The 12,820-nt window shown below is 39.5% G+C and overlaps 1 protein-coding gene across 1 annotated transcript in view; it reads right to left on the bottom strand.

The window, feature by feature from the left end:
• The window catches only part of aldh4a1 (aldehyde dehydrogenase 4 family, member A1), a 33,290-nt gene that overhangs the window by 12,839 nt on the left and 7,631 nt on the right, over positions 1-12,820 (bottom strand). Inside the window, exons 5-9 of the mRNA XM_063032901.1 lie at positions 8,221-8,376; positions 7,716-7,865; positions 7,499-7,573; positions 6,348-6,535; positions 2,855-2,928 (exon numbers count right to left, since the gene is read on the bottom strand). Coding sequence (XP_062888971.1) covers positions 2,855-2,928; positions 6,348-6,535; positions 7,499-7,573; positions 7,716-7,865; positions 8,221-8,376 — 643 coding nt within the window. The remainder of the gene's footprint in view (positions 1-2,854; positions 2,929-6,347; positions 6,536-7,498; positions 7,574-7,715; positions 7,866-8,220; positions 8,377-12,820) is intronic.

Raw genomic sequence — 12,820 nt, 5'->3', positions numbered from 1 at the left:
TCTGCCTTCCTGTTCTTGCCACCAAAGTGGATAACCTCACATTTATCCACATTAATCTGCATCTGCCCACTCATTCAACCTGTCCAAGTCATCCTCTGCACATTTCACACTGCCACCCAGTTTTGTGTCATCTGCAAATTTGCTAATGTTACTTTTAATCCCTTCATCTAAATCATTAATGTATATTGTAAATAGCTGCGGTCCCAGCACCGAGCCTTGCGGTACCCCAGTAGTCACCGCCTGCCATTCTGAAAGGGACCCATTAATCCCTACTCTGTTTCTTGTCTGCCAACCAATTTTCTATCCATGTCAGTACCCTACCCCCAATATCATGTGCTTTAATTTTGCCCACTAATCTCCTATGTGGGACCTTACCAAAGGCTTTCTGAAAGTCCAGGTACACTACATCCACTGGCTCTCCCTTGTCCATTTTCATCGTTACATCCATAGTTCCCTCTAACCTGTGTGCGTGTGCGCACACACACACATTTTTCAACCAGTGCACGAAGGAAATTAATGTGCGCACAAAAGGTTAGTTACCTAAAATAATGTAATTAATAATTATACTTATTGAAAATAATCTTTTAGCTGTTTCTGTTAACTAGTTAGTCAGTTTTTCAAATACCACAATGCACGTCACTAATTTACGTCACCTCACCTTTCCTGTTTCGGTTTGTACAGCTGCATCACGGCGGCAGCCACCTTTGGTGGACAGTGTTCATATCGTAAAGTTTACAAAGATCTGTTTCAACTCCTGTAGATAGCTTACTAGTTTTTTATTGGAAAAAAATATTGATTCACTATGTCGAATTCAAAAGAAGTGAAGGGCGTGAAGCGCAAAAGAACTGCAAATCTGTTTAAAGTTCAGTGGCTTAACAAAATAGTAGAAACTGCTACACCGAAAGCTCATGAGGTCATGAACGTTCAGCTACAAGAAATATTTATGTAGGATTCTGAAACTGGGGTTATCTGTTTGTATTGTCGTGATGCGAAAGTTGCTGGAGAATTTGCTAGAGGAAAGAAATGGGATGATATTTGGAAACTTGACTTTTTTGAAGCGTCATTTGGCAAGTAAATTGCAATTGGACGGTGTACAAAAGCTCAGGCAACAGAACCTGTCATTACCCGTTACAGGAGTGCTATGCATGTTACGGGTGAGTGCAGATGAGGGAGAGCGAAAACAATCAAACCCAGAGATCAAAGTTGAGGTACAAGAATGGTCAGCTTTTGATTTCTCCGCAATTGCAGATTGTGACTTCACATTTGGTGATGAACAAGTTTATGCCTTATGTCTAAAATATCATGATTTTCTAGCTGAAAATATTGTAATGGTTAGACAGTTTAATGATTTCAAATTTTCCTTGCAAGAAAAAATTAAATCCAAACCAATTTCAAACTTTGCTCAAAGTGGCATCTGTACTTCAAAATGAACAGTTTTGCGACCTTGCACAGTTGATGGACATTGAGGGAACCTTTCTTGCATCTAGTGTGGACTGTGAGTGAGGTTTTAGCCTAATGAATGAACTCAAAAACAAGCTGAGAAACCATTTAGGTGAATGTCATTTGGATATGTTAATGAGAATCAAAAGCTATCAATTGGATGGAAGTTCTATTAGTCTAGATAGAGTTTACAAAGAATGGGTAAATGCCAAAGACAAGAGAGAGAAAAAATAACTGAGTAGCTTAAATATGTATATTATTTTATTGTTACTCTGTACAGTTTTATGTCAAATATTTTGTAAACCTACATAAACTGTGCCATGTATGCATTCAGTGTGCACATACTTTTGTCAGAGGAAAAAAATTTAAACATAATATTTTTGCACACACTGACTACTAAAAATTAGAGGGAACATTGGTTACACCCTCAAAAAATTCCAGAAGCTTAGTCAAGCATAGTCAAGCTTAGTCAAACTCGGACCAATCCTGTTACTGCTATCCAAATGTGCCACTATTTCATCCTTTATAATTGACTCCAGCATCTTCCCCACCACTGATGTCAGGCTAACTGGTCTATAATTCCCTGTTTTCTTTCTCCCTCTTTTCTTAAAAAGTGGGATAACATTAGCTACCCTCCAGTCCTCAGGAACTGATCCTGAATCTATAGAACATTGGAAAATAATTACCAATGCATCCACAATTTCTAGAGCCACCCCTTTAAGTACCCTGGGGTACAGACCATTAGGCCCTGGGGATTGATCAGCCTTCAGTCCCATCAGTCTATCCAACACCATTTTCTGCCTAATGTGAATCCTTCAGTTCCTCCGTTACCCTAGGTCCTCCGGCCACTATTACATCTGGGAGATTGTTTGTGTCTTCCCTAGTGAAGACAGATCCAAAGTACCTGTTCAACTCGTCTGCCATTTCCAGTTGTAGTTTCCTTCCTGATGCATTTTTATTTAAAGAGTCATACCAATATTTGCAGCATTATTCTACAGCAATTTTTTTTTACATTTGTGAGCTTTCATAATATTTCTCTTTAGAGTTGTTCCTCGTCTGTCAATAGGTTGTTCTTTCTGTAAAGGCTATTATGCTCTAAGCGGTATGTAATGAACCAAAGCTTCAGCATTACCCTTGTAAAATGTCAGGCAATATTATGCCGGAGAGGAAAGAAAATGGTTTAGAACTATTCACAACAAATGTATATGGCCACTTTCTTGAGAATTTTCCTTGCACAAACTTTCCTTTTGTCAGCACCAGATCAGTTTCCATAATTTACTTAATAGACATTATAACTACAACCTCAGAAACTTAAAGCAGGATATCAAAAACAAAACGAAGATATTTAGTAATGTCTATTTACATAGAATGCTTCAAAGGATTGCTGGTCTGAATTAAGGAGAAATGTTCTTACCTCCAGATAGGCGGGGAAAACAACGGTACTTATCCAGATTTGCAGACACTTGCTTCCAAAGATGTTTAAATGTTCTGGAAAAGGAGAACTATACAAGTTACAAAAATACGTCAAATAATTTTTCATAGTTCTAGAAATATAGTAAGAAACATTTAACATGTCACATCAAATAACAAAAATAATCTTAAGAAAAATGGTTTAAAGTTAGATTTGAAAGAAAAATTCAAATATCCAGTTTCTGTGTGTTTGGCAGCAAGAAGGAACAGATACAAGGTAACTGGCAAATAGAAGTAAAAGAAACTTAGAACGGAGTTATGATGATCTGAATACAGAACCCAAAACTGGTAAGGTAAAAGCAACCTCAGAAGTAGCATTGTAATCAGAACTAGATAAACGTACTAATGTAATTACATCATGTCAATACTAGTGCTGCTATGGCAGTTCAATTCTTTATCCCTTAGCCTGTATGTTCCAGTTCTGCTTTCTAGCTGTTACTTTATTTAAAACAAAGTACACTGATTTTGAAAGAATAAGGTACAACTTTAAAATGGAGCTATTATTTCTGCATGTTTTCTAGAATATTGACCTTTAACTCTAAGGCACCTGTAAACGTGACACCCTTTAACTCTGAAGCGCATTCCATGAGACAATTGCTTATTTTTATGAGGTATCAAAAATTGAGTCACTATCCATTCCGGAGATACATCATTTCTAAATCTTTTGCAATTTAAATACAAAGTAAGCCTAACTTCCTTCACCAATCTTGTTACACTTGTTTACATCAGATGTTTAAAATTTTGGAATACCTAACCCTTGGGAAATGATGTGAAGAAACATATCCTTTGTTATACTGTCTCTTCAAAAACTAAAAATATCAAAATCCATTTCTACCATCCACGGTTAACCTTAGATTACTAAATTGTATTCACTTTCAAGTTAATTCTGTAACAAAAAAAATCAATGATTGTCTATATGTATTTGTTCAGCACAGCATTGTGAGCCAAAGGGCTTGTATTGTGCTGTAGTTTTTCTATGTTTCTATTTGGTTAATTCTTTACTCCGTTGAATAATCAGTCACCACACTCTGGACCCATGTTGTAATCAGCAGACAAGGTCAGATAAATAATCAAATACTGGTTCTAATCTATATTTGTTTCAAGCCCAGAGTACCTCTTCCACATATCACTACCCAGCTTCTTACTTCACTGCTCTCCCCCACTCAACCACCCTCCCTCTCCCTCGTCTCAACTATCACCAGTTTGTAATTCTTCCCCTCCCCCAACTTGCTTATTCTGGCTTCTACTCCTTTCCTTTCCAGTTTTGATGAAGGGTCTTGGCCTGAAATGTTAACTGTTTATTCCCTTCTATAGATGCTGCTTGACTTGCTGAGTTCCTCCAGCATTTCGCATGTGTTGTACCAGAATACAAATACCTCAATCTGGTGTTTTAACATCAATTTCTGCAGTTCCCCTCCCTAAAATCCTTTTTACCTTTATACAATTTTCCATTTTTTATAACAGTAATTTAGTTCTCAGTTCCGACATCATTCGTAAATATTTCAGGCAACATAAGATTTTCCCTTTATCTGAGTAGTTAAGACATTTTCAGAACTAAATTATTCCTTCAACGCTCCTGGAAAAGTTTACTAACAACTACACTTTCAAGCAACCAATCTGACCTTAAGCTTCCATTCACAGCAGTTTGGCAGCTAAATGCTCAAGCACTTCTCCATTCATATCCACACCTCCATATAAAACTCTTTATCTTCCTTGGCTGAGGCACCTTATTAACACTCCAAGTGCATAGAATCACAGAACATTACAGCATATTCAGCTCCTCTAGTCCATGCAAAACAATTATTTTGCCTAGTCCCATCAACCTGCACTTGAACCACAGCCCTCCCATCATGTACTTATCCACATTTCTTTTAAATGTTAAAAACTGAACTCACATCCACCACTTCTGCTGAAAGTTCATTCCACACTCTCACTACCCTCTGAGTAAAGAAGTTCACCTCACGTTCCCCTGTCCAATGAATATATAGACTTGCACATATCTAGTACACAACTGAGCCACCAATACTTCAATGGATTTTACTCAACTTATATGAACCAATGGTCATCACTTCTTTCAGCTGGTACTCCAGGGTTATTTATACTGGAGAGAAATAATGTCTGTCTCTTAAAATTTGTGACACTACCAACTCAGGTGCTATAGTTTCTTCCTCTACATTCCCAATAAGACAAATCTTCACCCAGTTTCACTTGCTCTAGACCCATCACACATCCCCAGGTACATGAGCCACATGGTTCAGTTCATCTTTGAAACTGACAATAGTCATTTATATATTTCTTTCAGTTTTTCCTTTCTCATGACCCATCACATTTTTATTAATTTCCATAACTTCCTTTAGCTTTGGTACTGATGTCTTACTCTCATTGTTAATTTTTCTTGGAGAATTAATTTTAGTCAGATCATTTCTTTTCCATCTTTAAACCAGCTGACCAAGTTAATGACCATATAGTTTTCATTTTGCCAATTACCACTTCTAATCACTTCCTACTCTCCAGTTACTTATCCCAAATAATTTCTAAAGATCAAAAATATCAAGCCACAGATTTTCATTTGATGGAAACACTTTACAACTTAATGTAATTATCTTACCAAGAATATTTAATTTAAGAAACTTTAACAATTCTTGTCAAAATTAATTTGGATGAAATGATAGCTACCCCCCCCCCCACACCATATATTCATGACTGCACTTTTAACCTTGGTGTGTCTTTGTGTTCTCAATTGTAGGCAATTATAGCTCACAGCTTCAAGATTTTCCCTTGTAGTTCTTTTTAACCTCCCTTCACAAAACTTCAAATAAGTGACTTACAACCTTGCTATCAAACTCCATGTTGTCTAACACTTATGTCCTCAATTCACAACTGCTGCAACTACATTGATATGACAATTATATTCCCAGCACAGATGGAACTATAATTGGCTACCATCAACTTTATTTTATTAAGAACACTTTTCCACTTCATGCCTCACATGATGTCATCCCACGCATAATGATTGTGTTCTTTGATCTGCATTTGTTTTCCACTGAGAAATTCTAATTTTCAAGTTCTTAACCTCAAATTTACATCACACAACATTATTTCTCAAACACAAGAGACTCAGAGTTTGATGAAGGGTCTTGGCCCGAAACATCGAATGTTTATTCCCGACCATAGAGGCTGGCTGACTTGCTTTGTTCCTTCAGCATTGTCAGTCTGTTGCTAGAGATTTCTAGCATCTGCAGAATCTCTCACATTTATGGACTTGCTTTCAACTGCCATGTGCTAAAGCTCAGTCTTCCTCATTTTTGTCTGCTCTCTTAAACAGCTCCTTATAAACCCTCTCTTTAATTAAGCTTTAAGTCACCTGTCCCAGTATCTCCTTAAATAATTTCAACATTTATGTGAAGCACCCAATAAATAAGTTTGTGAATACTTACGGGACACTGCCAGTGAAATTGATTCCTGCCAAGTGCTCAGACTTTGTAATGGTTTCTCCAAATAGTGGCCCATCAGCTGGCACAAACTGAATGACATTTGGTGGAAGTCCAGCTTCAAGAAGTATTTCATACACATTATAACTAGCAGCCATAGCAGTGTCGCTGGGTTTCCAGACCACCACATTACCCTGAAATTACATTATCATATTGCTTAAAATTCATGCTATTACCAAAACAGCATTACAGAATAAAGCGTAGTTCCCAACAAAAAAGCATCACAAAAACTGGAACAGAGGGTACAGCTCAAGTGGTATAAACTAATCACATTTGTTATCACATGAAACAAACAATTCTACTGATTTTAGAGAAAATGGTTGTGATCCCTTCTATTACTGTCCTGTTATTTTTGTTGAGTGATGTTCTTGTGTTTGCAAGTGAATATAGTCAAATTTTCAGTTGACAATTAAACTTGAATCATCAGGGAAGAAATCTATGTGGTATCTATAGAAATATGCACAACTATGAGACAATGAAGTGCTATATATCACCCATACACACAAAACACCACATCAAGAAACCACCAAACTGTACTCTGCCTAGTGAGGGTCTAATCCCCATGGGCACCAAGTACCCATCACATTTGAAAGGGAACACTAAGACAGGTTCCTATCCATCTTATGGCAACTGAGTCAAATATGTATTTTCAAATGTGCTAACACTTTCCCAATACCATTATCTGAAAAGAGCTTCTAAAGCAGAGATCCCAACCTTTTTAATGCTGTGGACCAATACCATGAAGCAAGGGGTCCATGGACCCCAGTTTGGAAACTTCTGTTCTAAAGCATCTAGCCTTCTTGTGTCATGAATTCCAAATGAAATAAAGTAAATACAACGTAAACAAAATATCCAAGGTTGGAAATATTTACAAATGGAAAAAAAAACACCTCAGGACCAAATTAGATGCACCTGGGTTGGCAAAGAAACAGGCATGGAGATAGTAGAGATGGCACAATCTTTAAATTGCCCCATGATATTGAAAATGGTGGAGGACTGCTGCACCCTTTGGATTCTGTCAGCTGTATGTTCTCTTCTATCAAGTCTGATCCACTTTATGAAGTGTCTGGAAAAAAATGCTTATTTTTGTTTCTTACCATAAGTGCTGGAGCTCCTGCCAGATTTCCACCTATTGCAGTGAAGTTAAATGGAGAAACAGCTGCTACAAAGCCCTGCAAGAAAAAGTGGTAAGTGCGGTATTAGAACTCCATTATTGATCACTTACTGCAATACACAGCCCTGCTGACTTTTCCCAATGTTTTTACTAAGAATAAAGCATCTTTACTTTTTGCATATACTAGGTTGTACACTCACTTCTAGACTCCTGTACAGAGTTGTGTTTGTGCTTGGCGATTCACTAATTGGCTGTTCATGCTGGAGTTCCAACGCATATTTGGCATTGAATCGGAAGAAGTCAATTAGTTCTGCTGCTGCATCAATCTCTGCTTGAATTACTGTTTTTCCCTGGAAGAACAAAAGTTACATTTATAATTTTTTTAAAATTACCATTGTCAGGTTAAGACTTTAACTGAGACACTGCATGTTCTCAAGTGGAAACAAAGCATTCCACAATATTTTTTCTTGGAAAACAGATTGTGGGTTCTCACCACCTAACCAACATAAATGAAAAAGAATTGAATTGCTATTATAAGGATGTTTATGTGACACTGCTGTGCACAAATAGACTGCTGTACTGTACATATTACAACAATGACAATACTTTAAGACATTGTCTATTATGTGGTTTAGACATCCCAAGAACTTGAAAATGTGCTTAAGAATTTTCTTTCTCTTGCCTTTGGGAATCCACTTTACATACCTGGCCGATCATAGTTCTAGCCAATAGCTCTGCACGTTTTGGCCCACTGATCAGGTCAGCTGCTTTAAAAAATATTTGAGCTCGATCCTCGACAGGTTTGAGATCCCATTCTCTGTGGGCAGACAGTGCTGCATTAATTGCTTTGTTAATTAAATCCTGCAAAAGGAGAAAATTTGAACCAGCATTTACTAAAGTGAAAATAGATCAGGTAAAAAAATAAAAATTAAACTTCACAAGCAAACTTATTTTTAGCTAAATAGGAAAAATCAATTCCTACATTCCACATTCAGAATAATTATCTTCGGAGGGGCAAGCCATAACATTCCCCAGTGTAAAATGGTAATACAAGGAGCTAAAATGCTTTTTTTTGGGGGGGAGGGGGGAATGGTAGGCGTGGCTCAGAAATACCATAAGAAATAGGAGCAGAATCAGGCTATTCGGCCTCGAGTTTGTCCCACTATTTCATCATAGCTGATACATTTTCTCTCTCAACCCCATTCTCCTGCCTTCTCCCCATAACCTGTCACACCCAGACTAATCAAAAACCTACCAAAAACGCAAGAACTAAAGGCCATTAGTACACTCAATTGCCTGACCTTCATAGCCACCTGTGGCAACAAATTCTACAGATTCAGCACTATCTGGCAAAAGAAATTCCTCATCTCTGATCTCTATGCTGAGGCTGCGCCCTCTAGTCCTAAACTACTCAATATAGGAAACATGCTCTCCACATCTAGGCCTTTGAATATTCGACAGGTTTCAATGAAATCTCCCCCCGTTCTTCTAAATTCCAGTGAGTACAGGCCCAAAGCCAGCAAACCCCCCTCATATGATAAGCCTTTCATTCCCAGAATCATTCTCCTGAACCTTACCTGAGCCCTCTCCAATGTCAGCACATCCTTTCTTCAATAAGGGACCCAAATTGCTCACAATACTCCAAGAAGGCCTTACCAGTGCCTTAAAAAGCCTCTTTGGGCAGGTGGGGGCTCGTCATCTTTGGACAGCCACCTGCCTAGGAGAAGGAAAACTCTGATTTTAAACCTCCGCTGCCTTGCGGCCATACCCACCCATGGGAAAGGCTTCGAGAGTAAACCCATTGGAAGAAATCCAGAGCCAGGGTCCCTAAGGTGTTGTTTACAAATTCACTCTGGCAACCTCTGCGACAACACTGGTGCCAAGTTGCATTGGCGCTCATACTTCCCTTGGACTACATCAGTGACATGGAGAGGGAGAACCAGTTCTTCAAATCTTCCCGCCCAGGCTTACACCCTGGAGAGGAAAACCCACGATCCCCTGAGAATGACAGCTGCCTACACACAAAGCCTCAGCATTATATCCTAGCTTTTATATTCTAGACCTCTTGAAATGAATGCTAATATTACATTTGACTTCCTTACCACCGACTCAACCCTCAAGGTAATTTTTAGGGATTCCTGCACAAGGGCTCAAATCGCCTTGCACCTCTGATTTTTGAATTTTCTGCATTCAGAAAATAGTCTACGCTTCTGTTCCGTCTACCAAAGTGTACGACAATACACTTCCCAACACCGTATTCCATCTGCTACTTCTTTGTCCATTCTCCTAATCTATCTCCTTCTGTATCAATTCCATCATCCAAATCACTAACAAGTAACGTAAAAAGCAGTCCCTACACAGACCCCCGCAGAACACCACTAGTCACCTGCAGCCAACCAGAAAAGGCTCCCTTTATTCCCACTCTTTGCCTCCAACCAATCAGACAATCCTCTATCCATGTTAGTATCTGTCCTATGTTACCATGGATTCTTATCTTAAGCAGCATCACGTGTGCCACCTTGTCAAAGGCATTCTGAAAATCTACACAACAATTAACCAATTCTCCTTTGTCTATCCTATTTGTTATTTCCTCAAAGAATTCCAACAGATTTGTCAGGCAAGATTTTCCCCTAAGGAAACCACGCTGATTTTGGCTATTTTATCATGTGCCTCCAAGTACCCTGAGACCTCAACCTTAACAATCAACTCCAACATCTTCCCAATCACTGAGGTCAAGCTAACTGGCTTATAATTTGATTTCTTGAAGAATGGAATGACATTTGCAATTTTTCTAGTTCTCCAGAACCATGCCAGAATCTAGTGATTCTTCAAAGATCATAACCAATGCCTCCACCATCTCCCCAGCCAACTCTTTCAGAACCCCAGGGTGTAGCCCATCTGGTCCTTACTACCTTCAGACCTTTCAGCTTCCCAAGCACCTTCTGCTAAGTAATAGCAATTGCACTCACTTCTGCCCCAACACTCTTGATCTTCCAGCAACTGCTACTGTCCTCCACAGTAAGATGGATGTAAAATACTTAGTTAGTCTGACATTTCCTCGCCCCCTCTCCAACATTATTTTCCAGGGGTCCAATATCTACTCTCACCTCTCATTTATTCTTCATATATCTGAAAAAAACCTTTGGCATCCTCTTTGATATTATTGACTTTCTTTTTTTCCTTCCTTATGGCTTTTTTAATTGCCTTCTGTTGGTTTTTTAAAAAGCTTCCCAATCCTCTAACTTCCCACTAATTTTTGCTCTATTATATGCCTTCTCTTATGCCTTTATGTTGTTTTTGACTTCCCTTGTCAGCCACAGTTGCGTCATCCTGCCTTTAAAATGCCAAGACCATAAGATATAGGAGTAAAATTAGGCTATTTGGCCTACTGAGTCTGCTCTGCCATTTCATCATGGTTGATCCAATTACCCTCTCACCTCCAATACTACTACTACTTAGAAACGCATCTATCTTGCACCTTCCGAATTGCTCCCAGAAACTCCAAGCATTACTGTTCTGCCATCATCTTTCAGTGTCCCCTTCCAATCAACCGGCCAGCTCCCCTCTTGTGCCTCTATAATTCCTTTTACTCCACTGTAATACTGATACATTTGACTTTAGTTTCCTCCTCTCAAATTGCAGAGTGAAGTCTATCATCTTATGATCACTGCCTCCTAACGGTTTCTTTACATTAAACTCCCTAATCAAATTCCGCTCATTACACAACTTTCAATCCAAAATGCCCTTTCCCCTAGTGGGCTCAAACACAAGCTCTTCTAAAAGAAATCTCGTAAGCATTCTACAAATTCTCCCTGCACCAACCTGACTTTCCCACCTGCACCAACCTGACTTTCCCAATCTACCTGCATATGGAAATCCCCATGACTATTCCAACATTGCCATTTTTACACGTTTTCTATCTTCCATTGTAATTTGTACCCACATCCTGGCTACTGTCCAGAGGCCCATTTATAACTCCCATAAGGGTCTCATTACTCCTGCAGTTTCTTAACTATACCCACAAGGGCTCTAAATCTTCTGATTCTATGTTACATCTTTCTAAGTATTGGATTTCATATTTTACCAACAGAGTCACCCCATCCTCTCTGCCTAGCTTTTTGTCCTTTTGATACAATGTGCAACCTGGAGCTCAGAACTATAATGTTCTTTCAGCCACAACCTAGTGATGCCCATGACTCAGTCATACCTAGCAATCTTGAACTGTGCTTCAAGATCATCGACCTTATTCTATACACTGCATGCATTCAAATATAACACCTTCAGTCCTGCTTTTATCACCCTTTTCAATTTCTCCCTATGTTACACTGCAAGTCGTTACACTGCAAGTCATCCCACTGACTGCAATTTTACCCTATTACCCGACTGGTCTTCGTGACAATCTCACTCTACACTGCATCTAGTTGTATACCAACTGCACCATCCTCAGCCCTATCATTCTGGTTTCCATCCCCCTATCAATTTAGTTTAAACCCACTCCAACAGCTCTAGCAAAGCTGCAACAAAGATATTGGTCCCCTTGGATTCAGGTGTAACTCACCCCTTTTGTACAGGTCCTACCTTCCCCTGAAGGGATACCAATGATCCAGAAATCTGAAGCCCTACCCTTGCACCAGTTCCTCAGCTATGCATTCATATGCCAAATTATCCTTTTCTTACCTTCACTGGCGCATGGCACAGGCAGCAATGCAGAGATTACTAACCAGGAGATCCTGCTTTTCAGCTTTCTACCCAACTTCCTAAATTCTCTGTTCAGAACCTCCTCCCTGTTCCTACCTGTCATTGGTGCCAATATGTACCAATGCTTCTGGCTAGTCACCCCCACCCCACCACCTTTAGAATGCCAGGATCCAGTCCAAGATATCCCTGACCCTGGCACCTGGGAGGCAACATACCATGACTGCCTCTTTCATTCCACATAATCTTGTGTCTACTCCTCTAAACTATGGAATTCCCTATCACTACTGCAGCCCTTTTCTCCACCCCTTCTGAGCCACAGCGCCAGACTCAGTGCCAGCTGGTTGCCACCCTCAATGGTATCCAAAGCTGCATACTTATTATTGAGGGAATGGTCACAGGGGTATGCTGCACTAGCTGCCCATTTCCTTTCCCTCTCTTGACAATCACTCAGGTACCTGCCATCTGCAACGTAGGAGTGACTACCTCCCTGTAGCTCCAATCTATCACCCCCCCCAGTCTCTGGTATGAGCCAAAGGTCATCGAGCTGTAGCTCGGTGCACGTGAACCAGATGTGGTTATCCGGCAGGCTGGATTGTCCCCCAAAATA

The sequence above is a fragment of the Mobula hypostoma genome, chromosome 25, assembly GCF_963921235.1.
Source record: "Mobula hypostoma chromosome 25, sMobHyp1.1, whole genome shotgun sequence".
Lineage (NCBI taxonomy): Eukaryota > Metazoa > Chordata > Chondrichthyes > Myliobatiformes > Myliobatidae > Mobula > Mobula hypostoma.
Note: the sequence above shows the minus strand (reverse complement) of the source record. Positions and strands in the feature narration are given on the sequence as shown.